At 36.8% G+C, this 27500-nt stretch overlaps 1 protein-coding gene across 1 annotated transcript in view; it reads right to left on the bottom strand.

Annotated features, from left to right (window-relative positions):
* Positions 1-27500, bottom strand: part of SH2D6 (SH2 domain containing 6) — a 1258756-nt gene that overhangs the window by 218383 nt on the left and 1012873 nt on the right. Inside the window, exon 17 of the mRNA XM_044084299.1 lies at positions 21663-21720. Coding sequence (XP_043940234.1) covers positions 21663-21720 — 58 coding nt within the window. The remainder of the gene's footprint in view (positions 1-21662; positions 21721-27500) is intronic.

Below are 27500 nucleotides of genomic sequence, written 5' to 3'. Positions count from 1 at the left end.
CAACCCACTCCTTCTCCCACAAAACACAAATACATGTGAGAGATGCAACTATACAGCCAAACTGGAGGCTGAGCTCTCTCAACTCAGGACTGGCAAGACCAGACAGGAGGAGAAGGAAACCATGCACACCACAAACCCAGTTTCACATAGAACTATCACAACTGCAAAACAAACACATAAACACACAAAGACATACTCGGAGGCACTGATCAAAAATCTACCAAAACTACAGAGGCCTCCAAAGCAGACACCCAAGCAACTGCCACCTCAAGACATAAGACATGCAACACATAGTTCTCAAAGTCAGTGTGCTAAACAGTCACAGCCCTTAAGGCCAAACACAATGCCAGACACACTTGTTATAGGTGACTCCATAGTCAGACACACTGACGTCCCACTCACCAGACTGAACAAGGAAAAGATCACAGTTAGCTGCCTGTCAGGCACTAGAATCCGCCACATAACACAAGCACTCAGGTCACTCCACAGCAAGTACAAGTATGACTCAGTCATTGTCCATGCCGGTGTGAATGACTTGAGACGTACCTCCCTGGACTACATGAAAAGAGACATAGAGGAGCTCTCAGATTATGTAGCCCAGGCCGGTATGACCCTGACCCTGAGCAGTATCCTATCCTCACCAAGAATGATGCCACAATACAGAGACAAAATGATCAGCTTTAATAATTGGCTTAATTACTGGTGTCATTCTAAGGGGATCCAATGTCTGTCTGCCTGGGATGACATGCTTGACAAGCCACGCTGCTTTGCAAGGGATGGCTTGCACCTGTCACCCCTGGGTTTCCGGATATTGGCAAAGGCTCTTGCCACCCCCATAGTGCCTTTTTTAGGCAAGGCTCAAATGATAAACCTACCGTCCTAGAAAACAAAAATGGAGAAAAACTAAGGGTAATACTGCTCAATGCCAGAAGTCTAAACCTCAAGATGCACGCCCTCGAAGCCCTCCTCAGTATGGAGAACATTGATGTTTGTGCTGTGACTGAAACCTGGTTCAAGGCTCCTGAGAGCACCCCAGCACTATCAGGTTATACCTCATATCATGCGTTCGGCCCCAAAATCCGGACCGAACTACAAAAGGAGGGGAGTATCCATATTCATAAAGGATACCCACACCTCCAGGTTAGTGGCAACGCACGAAGCATCGGAGACCATCCAGGTGCAATTAACCATAGGTAAAACTGCCCTACAGTTTGTAACATGCTACAGACCACCTTCTCAAACTCAGGAAACCCACACAGCCTTCCTGAAGACACTGGAGAGTATAAATGTCTCTCCAAACACCATCATATTGGGTGACTTCAACTACCCAAACATAGACTGGGAACATTACTCAAGCCCCAACACCCTAGCCCAAAGGTTCCTTGAGTTCATAAACTCAAATGCTATGGAACAACTAGTCACCATTCCCACAAGAGGAGAAAATATACTAGACCTGATCATCACAAACATGGGGACAAAATGCTCCACACGGAAGTATATCCCTCATTGGTGAGATCAGACCATAAATTAATCTCACTGGAGATCCACATCCTGCCCCACCCCAGCAAAAAGACCACAGTGAAGAACTTCTCAAAAGCAAACTTCACACTTCTTAAGACTGGAGTGGTATCCTTCAAGGCCCCGAGCCAGTGGAAACCACAACCCACGCTGCTGAAACCCTTACAAATGCCTTCTACGAGCACCTCCAGGAATGTATGGATCAAGCAATCCCTAATAAAATCAAGACCTTTTCCACCAAAGGCAGGCCCGGTCTGGTGGACTCCAGCCATAAACAAACTCTACAACAAGAGGAGAAAGCTACTACATGACAGAGCAAAATCCCTAAATGGGAAGGCATCTCTGATCAATACTAGCAAAAACTACGATCACTCATAAAATCATCCAAGGCCAACTTTGAGAGAAAAATCACTAATGACACAAAAGACAATCATAAAGCCTTCTTTAGCTATGTTAGAAACCTGGGTGGAAACTCCCAGATATGCTCAGAATTAGTCCAAAATGATAAAAAAATCACTGAACCCAGAGACATTGCCAACATACTGGCAGACAGGTGCAGTGCAAATTTATCCCGGCCCTCCCCCCCCAAAAGGAGAAATATCTATCCCACCAGAGTCTTCCCTCCCAAACATCTCAGATGCCCAGGTAAGAGCTGCTCTCTCTAAAGCAAAAAACACAGCATCAATGGGACCGGACAGTGTCCCCGGCTGTGTGCTACATGAACTCAATGAGGAACTAAACCCACACATAAGGCTGCTGTTTAATCTTAGCCTTACTACAGGATCGTGCCCAAAGAATGGCGTACGGCAACTGTGGTCCCACTCCACAAAGGCGGTGCTTCTACGGACCCTGGAAATTACCGCCCCATAAGCTTGACGAGCCTTGTCTGCAAAGCTATGGAGAGGATCATAATGGAACTCATAAATAAAGACATTGGGGACCTACAGACACTGGATCCTACCCAATTTAGCTTTGTCAAGGGCAGATCCTGCCTCTTGAACTTGGTCGACTTTTTCGAAACAGTCACTAAGGCCATTGATGAGGGTAAGGCAGTTCACACAGCCTACCTTGACCTAGCAAAAGCATTCGACACAATACCCCACTCGGGCATCATAGAAAAGCTCACCAGCTTAGATGTAAACCCATATGTCACAAGATGGGTTGCAAACTGGCTCAAGGACAGAACACACAGGGTTAGAGTTGCTGGTGCCATGTCAGACTCTAAGCCGGTCACGGGTGTCCCACAGGGCTCAGTCCTGGGCCCCTCTTGTTCAGCATTTATTTTTCTGAAGTGCAGGCAAACATAGGGGATTGTGGCTGACAAAATTTGCAGATGACTGCAAACTGGGCACCATAATTGACACTCCATCAGACACAGACATCCTCCAGAAAGGTCTCATAGAAATGGATAACTGGTGCCAGAGCCATGGCCTTAAGCTAAATGCCAAAAATGTATAGTCATACCCTTTGGGAAAAACAAGGTAACCCCTAATTACCACATAGGTGGTAATCCATCAAACACGGAAGAAGTTATCAGGGACCTGGGGACCCAAGTTGACAGTAACCTCTCTTTTGACACTCACATTGCCAAAGTGGTTAGGAAGACCTTCTACATTGCCCACCTGATCATGAAGGGATTCACATCCAGATCAGGAGAGGTCATTGTACCCTGTACTTTTCACTTATCAGACCAATGATTGAGTACAACGCCCCATTCGAATGTACCTTACCCGACACCTGCAGCAGTTGGAAAGACCCCAAAAGTTCCTCACCAAAAGGATAAAGGGGCTCAAACATATGTCATCGATGCCCGACTGAAGAAACTCCAGCTCTATTCAGTCGCATACCGTCTGCTCAGAGGTGATCTGTGCCTGACATACAAGGCCATGTCCAACCCGGAATTAATGGACATGCTCCACCTCAAAAAATCCAAATCCACCAGAGCCACGAGAGCAAGAGACTTAAACCTCAACACGGATATAAATAGGACGTGCTGGAGGGACAGATTCATCACCCAGAGACTCCCTACACTATGGAACAGAATCCCAGTCCATGTGAGGCAGAGCCCCTCACTGACTCAGTTCAAGAGAAATCTTGACGAGTGGATGGGAGATCGTAGGTTTACCCCGGGAATCATTTCTGTATCACTGCTGGACAGAGGCACAGCAAACTAATGGGTATAGTATTCTCATCCTAAGGGGTGGTGAAAGCCACACACACTCTGGCTAGGCTTATAAATGCCCTAGGGCAGATAGCCTAGTATGAACCTATGAACCTATGAACCTATAATACACATACACATATCTCTTCAAATGTAAAACCCACGTATATAATACACATACACACATCTCTTTAAATGTAAAACCCACATATATAACACACACATACATGCATCTTTTTAAAATGTAAAACCCACATATATAATACACATACACACATGTCTTCAAATGTAAAACCCACATATATAATACACATACACATCTCTTCAAATGCTGAACCCACATATATAATGCATATACACACATCTCTTCAAATGTAAAACCCACATATATAATACACATACACATATCTCTTCAAATGTAAAACCCACATATATAATTTACATACATGCATCTCTTCAAATGTAAAACTCACATATATAATACCAATACACACATCTCTTCAAATGTAAAACCCACATATATAATACACATACACACATCTCTTCAAATGTAAAACCCACATATAGAATACACATATACATCTCTTCAAATGTAAAACCCACATATATAATACACATACACATATCTCTTCATATGTAAAACCCACATATATAATCCACATACACATATCTCTTCAAATGTAAAACTCACATATATAATACAAATACACATAACTCTTCAAATGTATAACCCACATATATAATACACATACACATATCTCTTCAAATGTAAAGCCCACATATATAATACACATACACATATCTCTTCAAATGTAAAACCCACATATATAATACACATACACACATCTCTTCAAATGTTAAACCCACACATATAATACACACATGCATATCTCTTCAAATGCTGAACCCACATATCTAATACACATACACATATCTCTTCAAATGTAAAACCCACATATATAATACACATACGCATATCTCTTCAAATGTAAAACCCACATATATAATACAAATACACACATCTCTTCAAATGTAAAACCCACATATATAATACACATACACATATCTCTTCAAATGTAAAACCCACGTATATAATACACATACACACATCTCTTTAAATGTAAAACCCACATATATAACACACACATACATGCATCTTTTCAAATGTAAAACCCACATATATAATACACATACACACATCTCTTCAAATGTAAAACCCACATATATAATACACATACACATATCTCTTCAAATGTAAAACCCACATATATAATTCACATACGCGTATCTCTTCAAATGTAAAACTCACATATATAATACACATACACACATCTCTTCAAATGTAAAACCCACATATATAATACACATACACACATCTCTTCAAATGTAAAACCCACATATAGAATACACATACACATATCACTTCAAATGCTGAACCTACATATATAATACACATACACATATCTCTTCAAATGCTGAACCCACATATATAATACACATACACACATCTCTTCAAATGTAAAACCCACATATATAATACACATACACATATCTCTTCAAATGCTGAACCCACATATATAATACACATACACACATCTCTTCAACTGCTGAACCCACATATATAATACACATATGCATCATTCTTACTCCCTACAGCCACAAAAAAGGTTTCTTGCAGATATGTGATTCCATACCTAAGCAAGCTCTGCATAACTGTATGTTATAGGCAATGATGTTTCTGAAAGATGCAGAGAAAAATGTACTCAGCTGGCTGTATATACAGATTAAGCCTGGCTAATTATTTATTTACACATTTGATAACCAGGCAGGTACACTGGTCAAAGGACTCTTTTCTTGCACAACCTGAGCCAATTAGCAATATAAAAACAGCATAGTACAAGAAGTGCAAGTGTGAATAAAATAAAAGTAATTTGCACTGACAAAAACAACGTTACATTGGTAAATGGATGTATCTTATTGATTTTATTGTGTAGTAATGCTGTTACATATGATAGAGGTCTGGCTGTATTCCAAGATATTTAAATGATGGAATCATTTCAGTGGTGGTGGCTACTCCTAGCAGACAAAATATGTTGGTCAGCACACAGAGATGTACTAGACACAAATCTGTTGAGAAACATTAATACAGAGACAGACAGAGTGACATCTAAAGATAGAGTATATTAGTGGAAGACAGGCAATAGTGTGTAAAGACCAGAGTGTCTGAGCGTTGAGGTTAAATATGTAGAGTGGCCTAACTTATATTATATAGAACTGCGAGAACTACAGATATGGCATCCAGCTGGAGAAGGAAAAGGTAAGAGAAGTTGGACTGGAAGGGTGGACATGGAAATAAGTGTTGAGAAAGAGGAGGGGTTATATGTATGACTGACCTTTTTCAGCTTTTCTCATTAGGGGTCACCAGAGTGTAACAGTCCACAGAATGATTGGCAGTGGAGTTTTACGGTGTTGAGTTGCCACCCCAATGCCCAACCTTCCACAGAAGGCACACACATGCACATACTAATACCTGTTTGACTGTAAGAAAGAAAAATTAAATTAAAGCTAAGAGTAAGGGATAGAAAAGGAATTGTGAAACGTACGGTGTAGTAGCTGGAGGAAAAGTAGGTTAAGCATCTATGGGTATACAAGAAGGAGAGGTTTGCTGTAGTGGACTATATAAAATTAATATAGCGTGCATTAGGACAGTGGCTCGAAGGTTTTCCACGACTGTCAAAACAATGATACTGGAATGATTCTATGTTGTGTTTTTTCAATTTTTTCCTAATATCTGACAGTGTTAGTAGCCCTAATATCCTCTAGAATTTTGTTCCAATGTTCTGGGGCAATTTTGCTGAAATCACTGTTTCTAATGAGTATAACTGACTCTTGTGAAGTAAGACATTTTTGAGGGGGACAATAGTTATCATTTAAAAATTTAAATTTAAGTATGTTTAATAAGAAGGATGCTTGGGTTTTAACTGGGAGCCAATAGATTTTTTAAGATTAATCAGTGATGTTTCCAAGATGGACTAATGTGAATAAAGGATATGGAAGGGAATGGTTTCCGCTAGACCTTTACTGGTACACAGTAGCATAATTGAGTATTTATTGGTATATAGTTTAAGGCTGTTGGTTTGCATCCAGTTACACAATAGCATGAAGTCTTTTTGTAACAGTTAATTGATTTAATTGTATGATGCAGATGTCCTAATACTGATAATGATGTAATCTACATATAAGACAATGATATGGTTGGGTAGCTCCCAGGGGATAATCTTAATGTACAGCGAGAATAGTAAAGGGCTCAGAACAAATCCCTGTGGGCCTGCCATACTTGGCAGGGAGTTAGGGCCGACTATGTTGAAGAGTGTACAAACTTATAAAATAAACAAAGGGCCGACCAGGAGGATGTGGCTTCTATCCAAAAAGACTGAAAAGTTGCATTTACGAACATTTGAGAGACATAAGGTTAAAAAAGGAGTCTAATTCATTGGCCAAACACTGTGCCGAATGTGTCGGTCATAGATTTAAATTTACAGTGATTGAACCATTGGAATACAACCCGAGGGGTGGACCATGGTCATTACGTCTTGAGAAGAGTGAAGCATTATGCCAACTTAGAACTAATGCTATGCAATGGCCGGGCTTAAATGAGACCTTTTCTATTATTTGTTTTCTCAAATTAAAAGCACTAGAGAGATGATAGCATGGTTTTTTAACATACACAGGTAGCAACTTTATTAGGTTGTAATATGGAGGGAATGATTTTAGATTTTATTCATGTACATGTATATTTATATTTCCTTGAAGGTATATAAAAATGTATTTTCTGGATGTTCAAATATTTATTTAAAATGTATTTATATACATATATTTTTATAGGGTTAGTGGATTGGCTATTTATAAAAATTAACTTACAATATTTTATTAATATATAGTTGTCTGTGTATATATTATATTATATTTTATTTATTATGTTTTGGTTGAGTGTCCCCAATGGGTGGTTTTTATATTGCATTGTTCCACATTTATTTATTTATTTATTTATTTATTTATTTATTTATGATGTTTTAAGTTTTACCTTATATTTTATAAGGTTTTATTATCAACATGGTATTTATGAATTATTTAAACTATATAACAGATGGTTTTATGGTAATATATTGTTTATTATATATTTTAAACATTTTTTAGCATGGTTAAAAGCTGCATTGCTTTAATAGAATGGGTGTGCATATTTGAATTTCCTGGGCTCATGTTTATTCATGGAAAATGTGATTTGATTGGCTTACATTGTGGGCATGAATATTTAAAACGGACCTCTGTGTGTGTTTTGATTTAACTTGATAAAGTCTCCAAACTCGTAATGAAAGTGCTTGTTTGTGGAATATTTTATTACTTTTATTACTTTGGTTGAAAATAAAGATTGTTTTCACTGTTTTGGAAGTTCGGACAGTCTTTTTGGATTGAAGCCATATACACCTGGTCGGCCATTTGTTTGTTTTACAAGTATCCAAAAACACACAAGTTGCAACCCCAACCACGAACACAGTTCCTACAACGCTGCTCCGGTACAATAAAGGCAGCCTTGTATACCCACAAACCAACCAGTTCTTTAATAATCCAGTGTAAACGAATAAGTGTTGAAAATGAAATAGGTCTATTGTTGAAACCACACAATAAAAAAATAAATAAAAAACTGTTTTTAAATAATTTTAAAAATGTAACTGATTGAACGCTTTCATCTCCATGCGGAGACTTCTTTAGAATCTAGTTGCCTTCCAAAAATTCATCTTTTTATAAACAGTATTTGCCAGTCATTGGTTAAACAACATCACATCATTAATTGTATAATTGTTGAATTGCATTGTTAAAGGGCTAGCTTATGTTGAGAATACTAAGACACCATAAGATGCATAAAATACATGCTACCAAAAACACAACAATTCAATAAACAATAGCAATAGGCTAAGCTACTGTTAAAAATGGTACGAGTTGTATAAATAAACACAGTATATCTAAACCCTGTACCATAAATACCAATACTAAAATATAACATCATATGTCTTGTGTAAATATAAGTAATAAATAACAAGGTAACACATTGGTGTGTTACAAATAATCACCCCTAAGCTACTATAGCAAAACATACCCAAAGAGATGCACAAAAGATACATGAACGAATACATAGAGAAATAAATAATGTTAGAAGAAACTGATGGTGACGTATATAAATGTATATTCTGAGCAAAGTATGTTAAAAAATCCAATAATGCACCCTTGTAGGCTACTGAAATATTAAGGTATTAAAAAATGTATTTTAAAAAAGTGTATTAATAGATAAATATGTTGAACAATAAAAAAATATATATATATAGTTGATATTATTATTCTATTACCATTTGAAAAATACATATATAAGATGTAAATGTTCAAATTCATTTAATAATATATGTATAATAAAATAGAATAAAATAAAGTAAATTGGATAAAACCTAATAATGTAATATAATATAAATATTCATGTGACAAATGTTAAGAATATTAAAATGTCTTATTAAATATATATTAATATTATATTCATAATAAAAAATGTGTTGTTGAAAAAAAAAAATATATATATATATATATACATATATATATATATATATATATATATATATATATATATATATATATAAATATTACTTTAAAACCATATGAATATACAAAATTGAATAAATAAATAGTTAAATAAATATTTAAATGAATTTAATTAGGAACTCCCTATTGTTTGTTAATATTAGTTTTGTGTTTCTTAGGGTCCATTGCCAATAATTTCAGTGCCGGAGTAATGGAGATGTGGTCATTAAGCCCCTTACCACTACATGCATCTAGTCTTAATTGCCAGATCATTTCTCTGTGCTCTAATCATGTCTCCCAGTCTCCACCTCTTTCTGGGAGTACGATTTCTTCTAACACCCAAAACTTGAAATCAGCTTGTTTACATATCAGTGCATGTCTATATAGTGTATTATTCTCATTATGTTTATTAATATCCCTAATATGTTCATATATTCTGGTTCTAAGGTGGCGTTCAGTTTTCCCTATATAATAACACCAACAAGCCTTACAGAATACTAAATACACAACCCCTTTTGAGTAACAGCTGTTGTATTGTTTACTTTATTTTATTCTATTTTATTATACATATATAAATAAATGAATTTGAACATTTACATCTTATATATGTATTTTTCAAATGGTAATAGAATAATAATATCAACTATATATATATTTATTGTTCAACATATTTATCTATTAATACACTTTTTTTAAATAAATTTTTAATACCTTAATATTTCAGTAGCCTACAAGGGTGCGTTATTGGATTTTTTAACATACTTTGCTCAGAATATACATTTATATATATCACCATCAATTTCTTCTAACATTATTTATTTCTCTATGTATTCGTTCATGTATCTTTTGTGCATCTCTTTGGATATGTTTTGCTATAGTAGCTTAGGGGTGATTATTTGTAACACACCAGTGTGTTACCTTGTTATTTATTACTTATATTTACACAAGACATATGATGTTATATTTTAGTATTGGTATTTATGGTACAGGGTTTAGATATACTGTGTTTATTTATACAACTCGTACCATTTTTAACAGTAGCTTAGCCTATTGCTATTGTTTATTGAATTGTTGTGTTTTTGGTAGCATGTATTTTATGCATCTTATGGTGTCTTAGTATTCTCAACATAAGCTAGCCCTTTAACAATGCAATTCAACAATTATACAATTAATGATGTGATGTTGTTTAACCAATGACTGGCAAATACTGTTTATAAAAAGATGAATTTTTGGAAGACAACTAGATTCTGAAGAAGTCTCCGCATGGAGATGAAAGCGCTCAATCAGTTACCTTTTTAAAATTGTTTAAAAACAGTTATTTATTTATTTTTTTATTGTGTGGTTTCAACAATAAACCTATTTCATTTTCAACATTCGTTCGTTTACATTGGATTACTAAAGAACTGGTTGGTTCGTGGGTATACAAGACAGCCTTTATTGTACCAGAGCAGCATTGTAGGAACTGTTTCACAAGTATGTTGAAGAGTGTGGCAAAGGTGCTGCTGAGAAGGCAGTTATGAAATCACTGGCATACTTCATCTGAAAAGCAGAATTTTTTAAGTCTTTGTAAAGGGATGTTATAGTGTAGTGAGTTACTGAATAATGATTCAGTGTTACCTAGAATGGATGCATTGTGCTTGTTATAGCCGAATATGGATGTGTTGTGCTCGCATAACCAAGCGTTTGGTTGAGTCCATTTCTTGCTTATGCTACATGTGTTCATAGTGGCAAAAGATAGTTGCATGAGGTCTGGATTTACCCATATATCACCTGCAAATAAGAACAGAATGATATGAAGGGTATTAGCTTTACTCTTGATGGAATGAAAAAAAGTCACATGACAGCCTACACGTGGCAGGTGCAGTATATATCCATGTCCAAGTGAACCTAAAATATGTAGTGAAAGGCAGTCAGTGTGGTCTAAATTGTACAATAGATTCTGAGACAGAGAGAGAGAGAGATACAAAAGATATTTCTTCTTCTGTTTGCCATCATATATGGTATGTTTTATATTTTATTTAATTTTTTTACAGATGTGTATGATATATCCTTTCAGCACTAAAGCAAATGAACAGTATATACAACCCACTCATAACCATGTAGTTACGCTCTAACCTGTCATTTTCTTGTCATGTCACTTAATCATGAATTTCTCTTCACTTCTACCAATATAAGGCTCCAATATCATTGACACTATAGTATGATCACAGTTACTTAATACATGATACCTAACTGAAATGACAAAATATAAGCAATTACTCTCAAATTTATGGGAATATTTTATATCCTGCAAACTCATTCAGTGGTAAAACCAAGGCTGAAGGAAAAGGGATTATGACTCTTCATTCTACCATTCAAAGCCTACTGCCTGGAGAGTTGGTTTCCATTACCCCTAACACCTAAATGATATCAGGACCATCTCCCTTATCTGTTATAAATGTATAACTCCCCCACTGTCATGAATGACCTGGTGTATAGAATGTCTGCAGTCTCTCCATTAAACTTAGGAAGACAGAGATCATTGGATATGATAAAACTGTGGCCATCAATCAACTTACTAAATAGATTAAAAAATGTTTCATTTATTGATATGCTTTGAAGAAAACTATTGATGGCTACAAAGCATATGTTTACATTAAAATTCCTTTATTCATACGAGTTTCACATATCATCTACCTCATGATGTGTTCTCTCTGGTGACACTCGAAGATAACTAAGATAGCAATCTCATTTATTTTGCATGTACTTGTTGACCAAAAATGTCACCCATACTGGTATATCCAGGTCATTCATATTACGTTTTTCCTAGGATTTATTAACCTGCACATAATAGTTGGTTAAGTATCCTTTAACATAGTAAAAAAAATGATCTTTCTTATAAAAAAGTTTGGACTGCTTTGTATAGTTCTCTTAATATTTGTATGCATACTGCTTCTCATCGAAAACAGTGCCTTTCTTTTTCAAAAGTACCCAAATTATTTGTGTCCTATCTTGAGAAATATAAACTATCTTTACTGCATAATCTTTCCTACCAAAAACACACTTCCCAGTTACTCATAGCTATCAGCTGGTTCATTCCAGGGTCCCTTTAAACAACCTGAAATCAAAATGCTGAATAACAGTTTTTTTGAAAAATAGGTGAAACATTGCTGGGGGAGAGTATTTGTTACCAAAATGTGCAGTGACACAGGGATATGGGATTATTTGTACTTATTAAATGGTATGTAAGGATAAAGTCACTCTGAATGCATTATGAAAGAGTAAAAATAACTGATTAGATAGATTCTGAAAAATGTGACAGAGGTATACTCTCAGCGGTTACATTCAAAAACTTAAAAAGCATGTCAGTATTAAACAAACCATCATGTTCACAATGTTTGCACCTTTGCATGTGAGTTGTTTAGTAGTTACTGACAAAAGCATTACTAATGAAAGTTCACTGCAGGTAGCTATGTACACTCTTTGTTGGTGTACTTTAAGGGTTAGTAGTTGGCACATTCCTGTTATCACTCTTTATACACACACCAACCACCATCTCTTCCCATGTTCCCCACTTCACTGCAACTCTATCTACAAACAACCTTCTCAGCTTCAAAAGTGCTTTTCACCCAGAGATAGCCAAAGTGGTAGCCATTTGAAATGTCACTCTTTAGAGAGTCCCATAAGATAAAGACTGAAAGGCCAAATAATAATAAACAGGCTTACACATACTAAGTCAGAGATGGCTTTTCCTTGGAATGCTCCATTTTCTCCAAGTATGGTGATTTCAAAGTTGGTAAATATAAGTTCGGGGGGGGGTGAGTGCTTGCCCTCAACAAGAGGGCGTACAGGAGGCTAGCCCACCTGTAAATAAACAAGTTTAAAGGAGAAGAGTGACAATCAATATATCACTTTTCTTGTACATTTTGAGTGTTTTTCTTTCACTGTGTCAGCACTTGCCATTACAAGTGTCAACATTTTACTAGGGAGCCATCCAGAGTATACTACAAAAGTTGCAGATCATGTTTTCTTCCTCACTATTGGCTGAAATTGAAATAATAGCCTTGGGCCCCTTCATAGAATTAAAAATCTACCCTTGAATCAAGACATTAATTCCTAGAGGAGGGCAGTATTACGAGTGCCAAAATTCCATTATCTGGGTATATGGCTTGACTCCACACTTTTATATGCCCCTCATGTCAACACCATGTTAAACTTAATCTCGCAGAAGGTAATATTTTATCACAAAGCAATATGACTGTTTTCTCTCCAAACTCATTTACATATTGAAAAAAAATACTGATCCAGTAAGTAAAACTCAGTTTATCAGTATCATCTTTGGGTCTGCGAGATGATAGCAAACTGATTCAGACCTCTGTCTGCCACTTGATTTCACTATTCAATCCCATGAAGCATGACTATGCTACATTAACTAATAATAAATGGCTTCCCACAATTCCACACACTACTGTCTTGTCACCAGACTTCTACACAAATTATGCTTTAAGAATCACTGCCCACCTCTTACAACATTTCCTAGAATCTCATTCTTATGGAGCAGATGTCGAACTCATGCCTCATATCGGTCTTACTCAAAGTGACTGACCATCTTTAGCTTTGGCACTTTCTATCTGGAGTTATTTGTCAGTTATCTGACAAAAAAAAATTCTACTTCGAACTACAACAAAATCATCTTAATAATTCTAAACTTTTCTGGTCTTCAGTCAATAAACTCCTCTCTCCAGGAACCTCCAAAACACCTTCCCCAATTAATGCTGACCCTGATACCCCTCAACAAACTGCAGATGCTTTTAACTCTTTCTTCACTGAAACTATACAAGCTCTAGATAAACAACTAAATGCCAACAACTTCTGCCCACCAAGTAACCTAACTAACTCCTCCTTTAAATTCTCTCTCCAACCTATCTCTACATCTTACATTTACGGACTCCTTCTTAAACTAAAACCTTGCACCCCCTCTGCTGACAAGCTCCCTTCACTATTTCTTCAAAAGGCTGCCAAGGTCATCGCATATCCTATATCTATTCTCATAAATAGGACTATCAAAGAAGGAACCATCCCAGATATCTGGAAGGCCTCTCATATTATCCCACTTCATAAAGGTGGAAACTCCATTGACTATTCTAACTATAGACCTATTGCTCTCCTCTCACCCTTGGCTAAAATTATGGAGAAATGTATCCACCATCAACTTGTACAATATCTCTCTCTTCACAGCATTATAGCAAACTGTCAACATGGCTTTAGACCACATCATAGTACTACTACTGCCTTGCTTTCCTTTGTAGACACTATTAATCAGAACCGTAATAACAACTTACTCTCTTCTGCCCTCTTCATTGACCTCTCTAAAGCATTCGATATGGTCAACCACTCTTTATTAATTAAGACTCTTGAATCTCTCTCTTTTGATACCCCAGCCATTAAATGGTTTAATTCCTATCTCACAAACAGAAAACAAGCAGTTCTCTGGGATAACCACATTTCTTCTCTTTGCCTGTTTCTATCGGAGTTCCACAAGGCTCTATCCTTGGCCCACTTCTCTTTTCCCTCTTCATTAATGATCTTCAAACAATAATCCTTCAAGCAACCTGCATTCAATATGCCGATGATTCTACGCTCATCTGCTCAGCATCTTCCACCCCAGAACTTATCTCTCTTACCCAAAAGTCTTTAATACCGTGAAACATGGTTCTCCAGTCGACTCCTCTTACTAAATGCTAAAAAACTAAACTTCTTCTCTTTACCCCACCTGCAGGACCTCCCCCTTAAACTTCACTATCTCCTCCAACAGTGCCACTGTCATCTCACCTGACTCTACAACTAAACTGTTAGGTATTACCATTGATAATAATCTCTCTTTCGACCAACATATTAACAACTCTATAAAACTAGTCAACAGAAAATAGGATCCTTATATCGAATTAGACCATTTCTTACACCATCTACTAGAACTAGGATTGCTCACTCCCATCTTATTTCTACTCTTCTTTATGCTTCACCCATCTTTACCAACCTCCAGAAAAACAACCTTAACAAATTGGCCACCTGCTACAATAACATTGCCCGCTTCGCTGCAGGTAACCCCTACAGAACCCATCATTGTCTTAACCTGAAACTACTAGGCTGGCTGGAAATTCAAAACTATCTTGCTATCCATCAACTCATTTTGGCCCATAAAATACTGTACCAACCAAATAACACTCCTATACTCTCCCAACTCATAATCCCCTATAGCAATCTAAACTCTCTCCGCTCTTCTAGTAAACTCTTGACTAGTTCTATAAAATCTAATAACACTGCTGGTGACTTCCTATTCACCAATTCTGTAGGTACAAAATGGAATTTGTTGCCTGCTAACATAACAATGATTTCTTCTTTGCCTCTTTTCAAACAAAATATTAAACTGCACTTCCAAAATCACTGGCTTTGTTCCTGTTGTAAACCTGATTAACTTTCCACTAGTACTACTTACCTTAAACTATCTCTCTTACTTCTTGTTTCACTCTATTTCTCCACCTGGCTTTCTTTTTCCTCCCCCTTCATCCTCTCACTGCTTCTTTACCTGTTATCTATCTTAACTTGCTCTCTTTTCTCATCAAATCCCTTCCTAATACTACCTTATTCTTATTACTCTACTTTTGTTACCTCCTATCTTTGTATCTTTAACTGACAAGTATTTTTTATCTTGTATAATGTTATTTTGAATTTCTCTGTGTGTGTGGTAGTAATTAATTCATGTAGTAGTAATTTATATTGAAGAGTTTTGAAGAGTTTTGCTGTTTTTGTTATTACTAACCTGTGTACTAATTGTTTTATTTTTATGTATGTTGATTTTTCCGTACGTATTTTTACTTCTGTGGAGCTTTTCTCCTGGGGCCTCTACTGAAAATGGAAATATCTCCAGCTAGATTAGCCGGTCAACAAATGTAAAATAAATAAAAAAAAATAAATTATTTGTCAGTTATCTGACAAAAAAATTCTACTTGAACTACAACAAAATCATCTTAATAATTCTAAACTTTTCTGGTCTTCAGTCAATAAACTCCTCTCTCCAGGAACCTCCAAAACACCTTCCCCAATTAATGCTGACCCTGATACCCCTCAACAAACTGCAGATGCTTTTAACTCTTTCTTCACTGAAACTATACAAGCTCTAGATAAACAACTAAATGCCAACAACTTCTGCCCACCAAGTAACCTAACTAACTCCTCCTTTAAATTCTCTCTCCAACCTATCTCTACATCTTACATTTACGGACTCCTTCTTAAACTAAAACCTTGCACCCCCTCTGCTGACAAGCTCCCTTCACTATTTCTTCAAAAGGCTGCCAAGGTCATCGCATATCCTATATCTATTCTCATAAATAGGACTATCAAAGAAGGAACCATCCCAGATATCTGGAAGGCCTCTCATATTATCCCACTTCATAAAGGTGGAAACTCCATTGACTATTCTAACTATAGACCTATTGCTCTCCTCTCACCCTTGGCTAAAATTATGGAGAAATGTATCCACCATCAACTTGTACAATATCTCTCTCTTCACAGCATTATAGCAAACTGTCAACATGGCTTTAGACCACATCATAGTACTACTACTGCCTTGCTTTCCTTTGTAGACACTATTAATCAGAACCGTAATAACAACTTACTCTCTTCTGCCCTCTTCATTGACCTCTCTAAAGCATTCGATATGGTCAACCACTCTTTATTAATTAAGACTCTTGAATCTCTCTTTTGATACCCCAGCCATTAAATGGTTTAATTCCTATCTCACAAACAGAAAACAAGCAGTTCTCTGGGATAACCACATTTCTTCTCTTTTGCCTGTTTCTATCGGAGTTCCACAAGGCTCTATCCTTGGCCCACTTCTCTTTTCCCTCTTCATTAATGATCTTCAAACAATAATCCCTCAAGCAACCTGCATTCAATATGCCGATGATTCTACGCTCATCTGCTCAGCATCTTCCACCCCAGAACTTATCTCTCTTACCCAAAAAGTCTTTAATACCGTAGAAACATGGTTCTCCAGTCGACTCCTCTTACTAAATGCTAAAAAAACTAAACTTCTTCTCTTTACCCCCACTTCCAGGACCTCCCCCTTAAACTTCACTATCTCCTCCAACAGTGCCACTGTCATCTCACCTGACTCTACAACTAAACTGTTAGGTATTACCATTGATAATAATCTCTCTTTCGACCAACATATTAACAACTCTATAAAACTAGTCAACAGAAAAATAGGATCCTTATATCGAATTAGACCATTTCTTACACCATCTACTAGAACTAGGATTGCTCACTCCCATCTTATTTCTACTCTTCTTTATGCTTCACCCATCTTTACCAACCTCAAGAAAAACAACCTTAACAAATTGGCAACCTGCTACAATAACATTGCCCGCTTCGCTACCGGTAACCCCTACAGAACCCATCATTGTCTTAACCTGAAACTACTAGGCTGGCTGGAAATTCAAAACTATCTTGCTATCCATCAACTCATTTTGGCCCATAAAATACTGTACCAACCAAATAACACTCCTATACTCTCCCAACTCATAATCCCCTATAACAATCTAAACTCTCTCCGCTCTTCTAGTAAACTCTTGACTAGTTCTATAAAATCTAATAACACTGCTGGTGACTTCCTATTCACCAATTCTGTAGGTACAAAATGGAATTTGTTGCCTGCTAACATAACAATGATTTCTTCTTTGCCTCTTTTCAAACAAAATATTAAACTGCACTTCCAAAATCACTGGCTTTGTTCCTGTTGTAAACCTGATTAACTTTCCACTAGTACTACTTACCTTAAACTATCTCTCTTACTTCTTGTTTCACTCTATTTCTCCACCTGGCTTTCTTTTTCCTCCCCCTTCATCCTCTCACTGCTTCTTTACCTGTTATCTATCTTAACTTGCTCTCTTTTCTCATCAAATCCCTTCCTAATACTACCTTATTCTTATTACTCTACTTTTGTTACCTCCTATCTTTGTATCTTTAACTGACAAGTATTTTTTATCTTGTATAATGTTATTTTGAATTTCTCTGTGTGTGTGGTAGTAATTAATTCATGTAGTAGTAATTTATATTGAAGAGTTTTGAAGAGTTTTGCTGTTTTTGTTATTACTAACCTGTGTACTAATTGTTTTATTTTTATGTATGTTGATTTTTCCGTACGTATTTTTACTTCTGTGGAGCTTTTCTCCTCGGGCCTCTACTGAAAATGGAAATATCTCCAGCTAGATTAGCCCGGTCAACAAATGTAAAATAAATAAAAAAAAATAAATTATTCCCCACGTTAAAACAAGATCCTGCAAATGACCATTTGGTTGGCTAAAAAGTCTTTGTAGTAATGAAACATTACAATTAATGTAGCAGAAAGATATTTTCATATGAGCTGAAAAAAATGCAAATAAACTACAAATAAACCTTCCATCATTACAAATTTGGCTGCAGTTTCCAAAAGAATGCCTGAACATTTTCATAATACCAATGATCAATAAAAAGCTCAACACCAGGGCACGAACAATCTTCTTTATTAATAAATTACAGATAAAAGACTATAATCACTTTGATATGGAAGTCAGTGAGACAGTGAAAAGCAAATCAGTTTCAGTGCTATAATCACATCTTCATCAGTATAAGCTGATTCATTTGAACTGTGGTGCTGAGCTTTTATTTTTGACCTTTGGTATTGGGAATTCTTTCACGCTGTTCAGGAAGGGACCATGTATATTTTTTGGCTTTTGGTGCATTTTCATAGCACCTCTATTTTCATCACATTATAAAAAAAATGCAGATATGTATTTGAGAATTTACTGAATACAGATAAACTGAGAACCATAATATTGAATTATAAATGTTTATATATCAAAATTGAAATATGAAAAGGTTGAAATCAAAATACCTACAGTAACAGAAAAGTAATATTTGCATACATGCTGTCTGTGAAAATAAACAATTATACCATGACCCCCCATTAATATTCCAAAACGTGCACACTGATTGGTCAGTGTGCACATTGTAAATCGACTTATACTAATGGAAAAGGTCCGGTCGCCCGGACTTTTTCCATTAGTATAAGTCTTTTTTAAAACACTGTCTCGCTATGTTAAAGGAATTTAAAATAGCGAGACAGGTTTAAAAAAAGCAACAGAGATCTCCATTGCTTTTTTTAAAGCTGTCTCGCTATGGTAAACTCCTTTAACATAGCGAGACAGTGTGTAAAAAGCAATGGAGATCTTGCTTTCTCCGTTGATTTTTTTTTTAAACCTGTCTCACTATATTAAATGGGTTTAACATAGTGAGACAGCTTTAAAATAAGCAACAGAGATCTCCGTTGCTTATTTTAAAGCTGTCTCGCTATGTTAAACCCATTTAACATAGCAAAACAGTTTGTAAAAGCAACGGAGATCTTGCTTTCTCCGTTGCTTTTTTCAAAACTGTCTCACTATGTTAAACCCATTTAACATAGCGAGACAGCTTTAAAATAAGCAACAGAGATTCTCCGTTGCTTTTTTTAAAGCTGTCTCGCTATGTTAAACCCATTTAACATAGCGAAACAGTAAAAAGCAACAGAGATCTTGCTTTCTCCGTTGCTTTTGCCCACAGCTCTGATGTAATGTATAGGCATACGCATGCACAGTACTTCAGAACTGCCGCAGAATACCAGACAGCTGCAGAAGGGCAGCAAGGAGGCATTATACAATGCCATTATTTAAGAAAATTAATTATTTTTTTTCTTAAATAATGTCATTGTATAATAGCAATAACCTACTTCTGGGTGTGGGTAATGCTGGATTTACCCACGGTTGGCTTTGTTTGGCCACTCGGACTTTGCCCTCATGACCAAACCACACCAACCGTGGGTAAATCCAGCATTACCCAGACCCATGCGTGGGTTATTGCTATATTATCAACCTCCTGTAAGCATAACGTGAAACTATCACTCTAAATTTATTATGAGGTATGCATTTTGATTTTTACATATTCAGGTTTCATAATTTTGGTATTTCATCAATTTTTAATCAATATTATGGATAGATAACTCTGTGTTCAGCAACTTGTCAGATACAAAGCAGATACAGTCTCTGCCAAAACAATCAGTCTTTCAAACTCCATCAATAAAGTGTATATGCATAAATGCACTTGACAGTGTGTATGCAGAACATATTGGACAAGTATCTCTGCTGAATCCTTTTAACACAAGAGGATGTCTGAAGAAACAAATTCTAATTGATAATAGATTACAATAGATTAATTTTAAAAATGAATAATTTTAAAAATGTATAACATATCTGCTTTTCTGAGCAAGTCCAGTATATAACTGAAAATTACTGCCATGCCATTTTGTCATGTCATTTTATCTGTGGCAGGCCTATCCAATGGACTATCATGAGGTTGTTTTTCATCTGGTAGCCTTCTTCCAGCTCACTTTTTTCATTTTCCGCAAAGCTTTCTCTACTCAGCCAAGATTTCTAGCAATACGTTTTATCAATTATCCCCCGTTTAAGTTGGTATTCTGAATTTACATGGATGGTGCATTGAAATATATGCTTCTCTACAGATATCATTAAAGTTTGCTGTGTGCTTCTTAACTCTGTACTGTTGTTAAGTCCATCTATTAATTTACTTATGCATAGATGTTTGCTTCTTGCGCCAACGTCTACTATGTAGTTCATTTCCCTGCCTCTGTGCCCTTGGGCATGGCTGAAAGTGTTTTTATGGATCATCTTAACTAGTTGCTAAACAAACCAGAGTAGAAGAAGAGTATGAGGAACTTAATGTCAGACACAGCTGTGTACCAGTATACTTACCTCTGTCCCAGTTGATGCAACCATGACCAACTTCCATTGGGAAGAAAGACCCCATCCAAGCTGTATGACCAAGTCACCCCTCACTATTTTAAAGGGCTCCTTTTATGGAATCATAAAAGGCTCATCTCTAGCTGCAGGGGCATAAAGGGGCCCACCACCCTGAAGTAATATGAGTGAGGTAGCCTGCTTGTCTGAAACAGCCCAGCTCTCTGCTGGCATGTATCCAAATCCTTTTGATACGATGCATAACATGCCATTCTTTACACTATATTATGCAAGTGAGATGAGACCAGAGACATAATTAATTTCCTCTTTGCTGAAAAATACCCACAAATGGTGCCTGATAATGATGACAATCTAACAGTTAAGTAGTGAATTCATAACTCTGAATGTGTGTTATTGTCTTCTGGTGACATCTGGTTATCACTCTCAATCCATTTGTAGTATGTTTTCACCTTTACATTCCATGATCCTTCTATTCTGTTGTGCATTTGTATACAATGGAAATGTGCCTTAAACATAGATGTCAAGCTTACCTAGATATCTTCTGTTCTTGAAAGGACAGCTTGTCTTCCTTCTGATTGGTTTCTGAATCTGAAATATTGGAAGAACATCTTACAGTTAGACAGATGTCATTGTGGCTTTCATGCTACCCTTCTCGTTCACCGCATGCTTAGGATGTCATTGGGGTGGGGCAGTGCTATTGAGGAGACAATACAGAATCTACTCAGGACACTACTGGACATTAGACTGTGAGAGAGACAGTGTCCTATCGTCCTTCATTCTTCTAATGCAGACAAATAAGCCTACTCTAACAGCTTTTAGGTGTCCCCTTAAGTTCAGTTTACTCAGTTTATTTTCACTTGAGACTAGTTGTTTACTGTGGGAAGTAGGGAACAGAATAACAGTAATGTGACTAGTAGGGGATATACAGTTTAAAAAGAAGAACTCAGGAATTGCCAAACTGTCTTCAGGGTGACACTTTAATATTAATTACATGCCACAGGTAACTGCTTTATTTGACATTTAAATAAAATTTCAGAATATTTCAAAATAATCAAAGCTATCTCAAAAAGGCAAGTGAATGCTGTCACTGTCTGTGTTCTGCAGTGATTTTCATCAATAGCCAGCTTTATAAATAGGCAGACTAGACAGTGGCCATGAGCACCACCCATTTAGGGGCACCTTTCTGCCATTTATTTATTGATTTTTTTTCTTTTGTTTTCTTTTGCTTTAAGTAAGGAAACATGGCAGCAGCATTTATTTACTTAAAACATAAATAAATGGCGTGTAGCACTCCAGTTCAAAGCTACAGTGCTCTGTAATGGTGGTGCAATACACCTAGTCAATCACTTCAGAGCTTTCTGTTCCTTGTCATCACAAATTCTCCCCGATTCTTGGAACACAAAGGATTAGAAAGACTATGAATATCTGAGGGTAAGGAAAAGTGCATAGTTACTGTGAATGAGAGCAACATCAGCCAGACAGAATTAAAATATTTTTTTCTTTAACTTGGGAGGCAATCAGATATGAGCAATAGAGAAATTTGCAGAAAAAATGGAGTAGTTCTCAACTGTTGAAGATTTTACAAAATGTTCCTGGTTTTACCTCATACTTTTGGTCTGTTCCTCATAAAACAACGTGGTTTTCTGGGAAATTATTAAGGGTTGCTGTCATTAAATAATGACACAATTTGAGTTTCAGGATTCCTATCATTCAGAAAATTCATGGTAATGCAATACTTGTCATTCTATCATCTTTCAAAATACATAAGAGAAATATTTAAAATGTGTCCCTGATTTAGGATGTTTACCACAACTCCTATTATTTTTGGGTTTGTCGCTGATTTTTGTGCTAAAAGGTTGAGATATCTATTTGGATACATTAGTGTGTAGAGCTTACTTTATTTATTTATTTTATTACAGTTGGATACCTAAGATGTACACAGAAAAAAACAGTTAAATTGCTGGGGTTGTCTGTGAATTAAAATGACTAATAGCTGCTGTAAATTCATTAGTTTGTCTTTCCAGTTTTGAGTGATTTGTGCAAAGCAACTTGAATACTTTAATGTGCTACTACTGTTTGTGTGGAGCAATGCTGAAATGTATTGCATGGCCATAATTTTTATCATAACTAGATGTCTGAAAAATAAACAGAAGTAGCTAGAACTGTTTGGCAGGAGTAGGAACTGTCTATGGATGAAAGCACCTGACCCTCCTGTAGTTTGTTGGTTTAGAAAGCTACTAATGTGGTATTGCAGGTTTAGTCTGCATTTGTGTGAAGTAAAATGGAGTACTTTACTGCAATGAGTGTGTATTTGTGTGAAATACACTCGCAGTGCTTTGTGACATTTATTATTATTATTAGAAGTACCGCAATTATACATCTCGGGTATCCACAGTCAGTAAACTGGTTACAACTGATGAGTATGGAGACCACCTCTGGATACACAATGTACCTCTCCTGCTGTTTGTTCAGTATTAAGCAACAGCCACTGAAATTGCATGGCAAGCTTAGTATCACACAATGTATTATAGATGCTGACATTAATGTAAAACTGGTAGTAATGTGGTTTATACTTGTGTATCGGTGTATGTTGGTGGGGGCTTGCATTGTATTTAAGAATAACAAGTCAGCCAAAATTCATTTCACTCTCCATCACAAGCACTGACACACACAAGTGGCTATTTTTGGTGGTCTAGCAGGAACAGTATATCGTAAAAGTGACTGACCATTGCAACAGTGGCAGGGTGTGTAACCCTGCCATTTCAAGACACTTGGCTTTATTTGATCTCTTGGCTGTGGCTTCTACTTTGTTGAATCTACATGCTTTCCCTGTCGGTGTACTAGTTTATTCATGTGTAGTGGTTTCCTCAAACTCCCCAGAGAAATGCCATAGGTGATTTTGCATCCATTCAATTTGCCTGTAGGTAAGCATGCAACATGTGTGCGTGTGTGCGTGCGCGTGCGTGCGCATGCGTGCGCGTGTGTGTGTGTGTGTGTGTGTATGTGTGTGTGTGTGTGTGTGTGTGTGTGAAGGCCGCACACGCCGCAAGCGTGTGTGCGTGTGTGTGTGTGTGTGTGTGTGTGTGTGTGTGTGTGTGTGTGTGTGTGTGTGTGTGTGTGTGTGTGTGTGCGTGCAAGGCGCAAGGCTGCCAAGGCAGCCGGTGTGTGTGTGTGTGTGTGTGCATGTATGCGTGTGGGCATGTGTGTGTGTGTGTGTGTGTGTGTGTGTGTGTGTGCGAGCGCGCGCACGCGTGTGTGTGTGTGTGTGTGTGTGTGTGTGTGTGTGTGTGTGTGTGTGTGCATGTGTGCGTGTGTGTGTGTGTTTGTGGTTTGTGTGTGTAAAAGAATCAGTAGATTTTGTTAAAGGTTTGGTTTGTCAGGGACAGTGTCAGTATGAGCGCATGTAGAAAAAAATAATAGCATCAGTTTTTATTTATGGGCACACAATCTTTATTGCCAGGCACATACACAACTCTTCTGGGAGGCAGTAAAAATAGAACAGTTAGGGAGTCATTATCTTTCAAATGTAAGGCATAAAATGCATCACATCTAGACCCTCAGAGTTTTTAGGGGCCTGATGTCTCCCATACCTTAAACCGTATGAGTAGATTTTGATATAGGTTTAGCAGAAGCATTGCCCTGGACCCAAACTCGTACAAAAAATAGCTCTGCTCAGAGGTATGCACTGAAGTTCATTGTAGCTTGTATGAGGAAAGGGAAAAGATAAAACTGCTGAATACATTAAGATAACGTCATTTTATTTATTTATTTTATTTATTTATTTTACATTTGTTGACCGGGAAAGTCCGACTGGACACATGTCCGTTTTCAGCGGAGGCCCGGGGAGAAAAGCTCCAATAGTACAATAGTAGTTTACAAAAAGTTCCAATAGTACATAGTAGGTTACAGCAATGTTTGACAGCTAACATACGATTGTAGTTATGCACTAAATACCCAGGGAAGAAAAAAAGTTACATTAGTATGTACAATCACAATTATAAAGAGAAAAACAAAGCGTCATATAGTTAGTATACACAGGTGAGAAAAAAGTTACATTAAGATGAACAGTGAACAATTATTATAAGAAACAAACCTACACGTAGTTAGTTACGGGGGGAGAGAGTAGTAGGCTTGAGGCCTAGGAGGCTAGTAATTTTACTGAGGAGGTTTAGCGGGAGCTATGAGTTAGTCTGGATTAGAACATTGACAAAGCCAGTGGGATTTGAAGTGGTGGGAGAGGCCATTCCTGAAAGTATTTAGGGAGGTTGATTCGGTGAGACTAGGAGGAAGAGAGTTCCATGTTTTACCCACTGTGTTTGAAAACAGAGAGTCACCTCCTGAGTTACAGGATTTGATTGTCTGTGCAAGTAATTTGTGAGATGATCTTAGTCTATTTAGGTTGGTATAAGGGGTAATTAATCCAGACAGGCCGGGAGTGTTTTCAGGTTGAGAGAGTATTTTGAAAGCAATGATAAGTTGCTTCTGTAGAAGTAGGTTTGGTAGTTCTATCCAACCTAGGTTCTGAAGATTAGTACAGTGATGGGTTTTGTAGGGCAGGCCTGTGGCAAATCTTGCAATATGATTATAACAACAAGAGAGTTTAGATAGATCCGATTTGTTGGGGTTTGTTAGTATGGGGGAGGCATACAAGAGGGTAGTAAGGAGATGGGTGCGAGCAATGGCAACTTTAGCTGTGGGAGTCAGAAAAGATTTTATTCTATAAAGGGACCCCAGTTTCTTATTAACAGTTTTGATAGTTTGGTTGATGTGCACATCAAATCTGAGTTTGTTGTCAATGGTAACCCCTAATAGCTTGGTATGAGGGTCGGGGGTGATGGTGGTTCCATTGTTGGATTGTACACTAAAGGGAAAAGTTGGTGTTTTATGGGTAGGATGGAAGAGTAGCATTTTCGTTTTTTTTGGATTAAGGATCAGTTGGCGTTCTGATAACCAATTCTCAACTGCAGTGAAACAGTCTTGAGTTTTGGATAATTTTAAATTTAATAACAGCAAATGTAAAATCAGAATGACAAATATGACTACATAGATGATATTCTCATGCCAGAGGGTATAAAATCTGATAAAAAAAATTCTCAGCTATTGCACAAGTCTAAGATCAGAAGCCAAATAACATTACAAAAGTTTCTGTGAACGATGCAGTATCTTGCAAAGTTGATGTCTAATCTAAGATCACTGTTTTTTAAGAAACCTGTTAGAATAAGACAAAGCCCAAAAACAAAGCTATGAGCAAGATGCGAGACTTGAAATGTTCTAAACCCTGCCATTAAAATATAATGTGAATCAGCCAGTTGTTTTGCAAACTGATGTCAGTCAGAATGCTACAGAAGTTATGATCTTTTAAGACAACAGCAGCATTTACAGATGCACAAGAGATATGCTCAGATACTGAGGGAACAGTGTATGGATGCATATTTAGAAAGTCTTTTTACAAGGCACATCAGAGATTTACAGAGAATGTTATTTAATCTAAAGAACTATAATCAGAAAGAAAGAAAGAAAGAAATATGCAAATCAGGCAAGGACAGCTGACATGTTTCAAAGAAGCATGAAGTACTGCTAACAAAAGAGTTAGGGATTCTTTGGGTAATAGTGCAAATTCTAATGACAGAAGAAAAAGTAAAAACTTTTCAGGGGTACACCAATAATGACTTAGAAATGCAGTTAGTAAGCACTTTACAATGAAAGACTGGCCTGAGCATAAATCAACAGTAAGGGAAAAAATTAACTATTATTTTTTCAGGGAAGAAATAAGTTGTGTGCAACACTTGATATTCAAAGGCATCACTGACCTGTTCGTGTAAGTGGCTCAACAAGCTGAACACACTAATTTGGTGCTGGAAGACCAGAATGCTGTGGTTCGTGGGTGGGTAGGGGGATTGATGCAATCCTGAGTATGTCATCTCTTGAATAAAATCTTTAACCAAGGTCCCATTTACTTTAGTTGTTGGTAGCTCAAGTGGATGTACAAATCCCATGACACCTAATGAAAAGAGTACAGGAAGTTCCCCAGGTTCCTGGCCAAATTCCCTGTAGTAGTTGTATAAACACCACCTCAGGTCTTCTCTGAAAACAGGCCACAAGCCTAGTGGGACATAACCAGTCAACAAAGGATAAATAAAGATAAAATAACCACATCTGTGAGAAGTACAGTGTAAAGAAAGAGAGAGACCATATGTTTTAGGCAGGAATGATAACTCATACAGAACAAGTAGTACAAAGTTGTACAATCTACAACCCACACCACAACAGCAATAAAAAAGAATTACTAGGATACCAAGTTTCTGATTATCTGTGGAACACAGTGTGCACATATTTGTTCCATTTCAGATAAGCTGCATATCTCAAAT

The sequence above is a fragment of the Protopterus annectens genome, chromosome 9.part0 (genome assembly GCF_019279795.1).
Source record: "Protopterus annectens isolate FY-2018-M chromosome 9.part0, PAN1.0, whole genome shotgun sequence".
Classification (NCBI taxonomy): Eukaryota; Metazoa; Chordata; order Ceratodontiformes; family Protopteridae; genus Protopterus; species Protopterus annectens.
The sequence above is the reverse complement of the archived record's forward strand: the minus strand, read 5'-3'. Positions and strand labels throughout refer to the sequence as shown.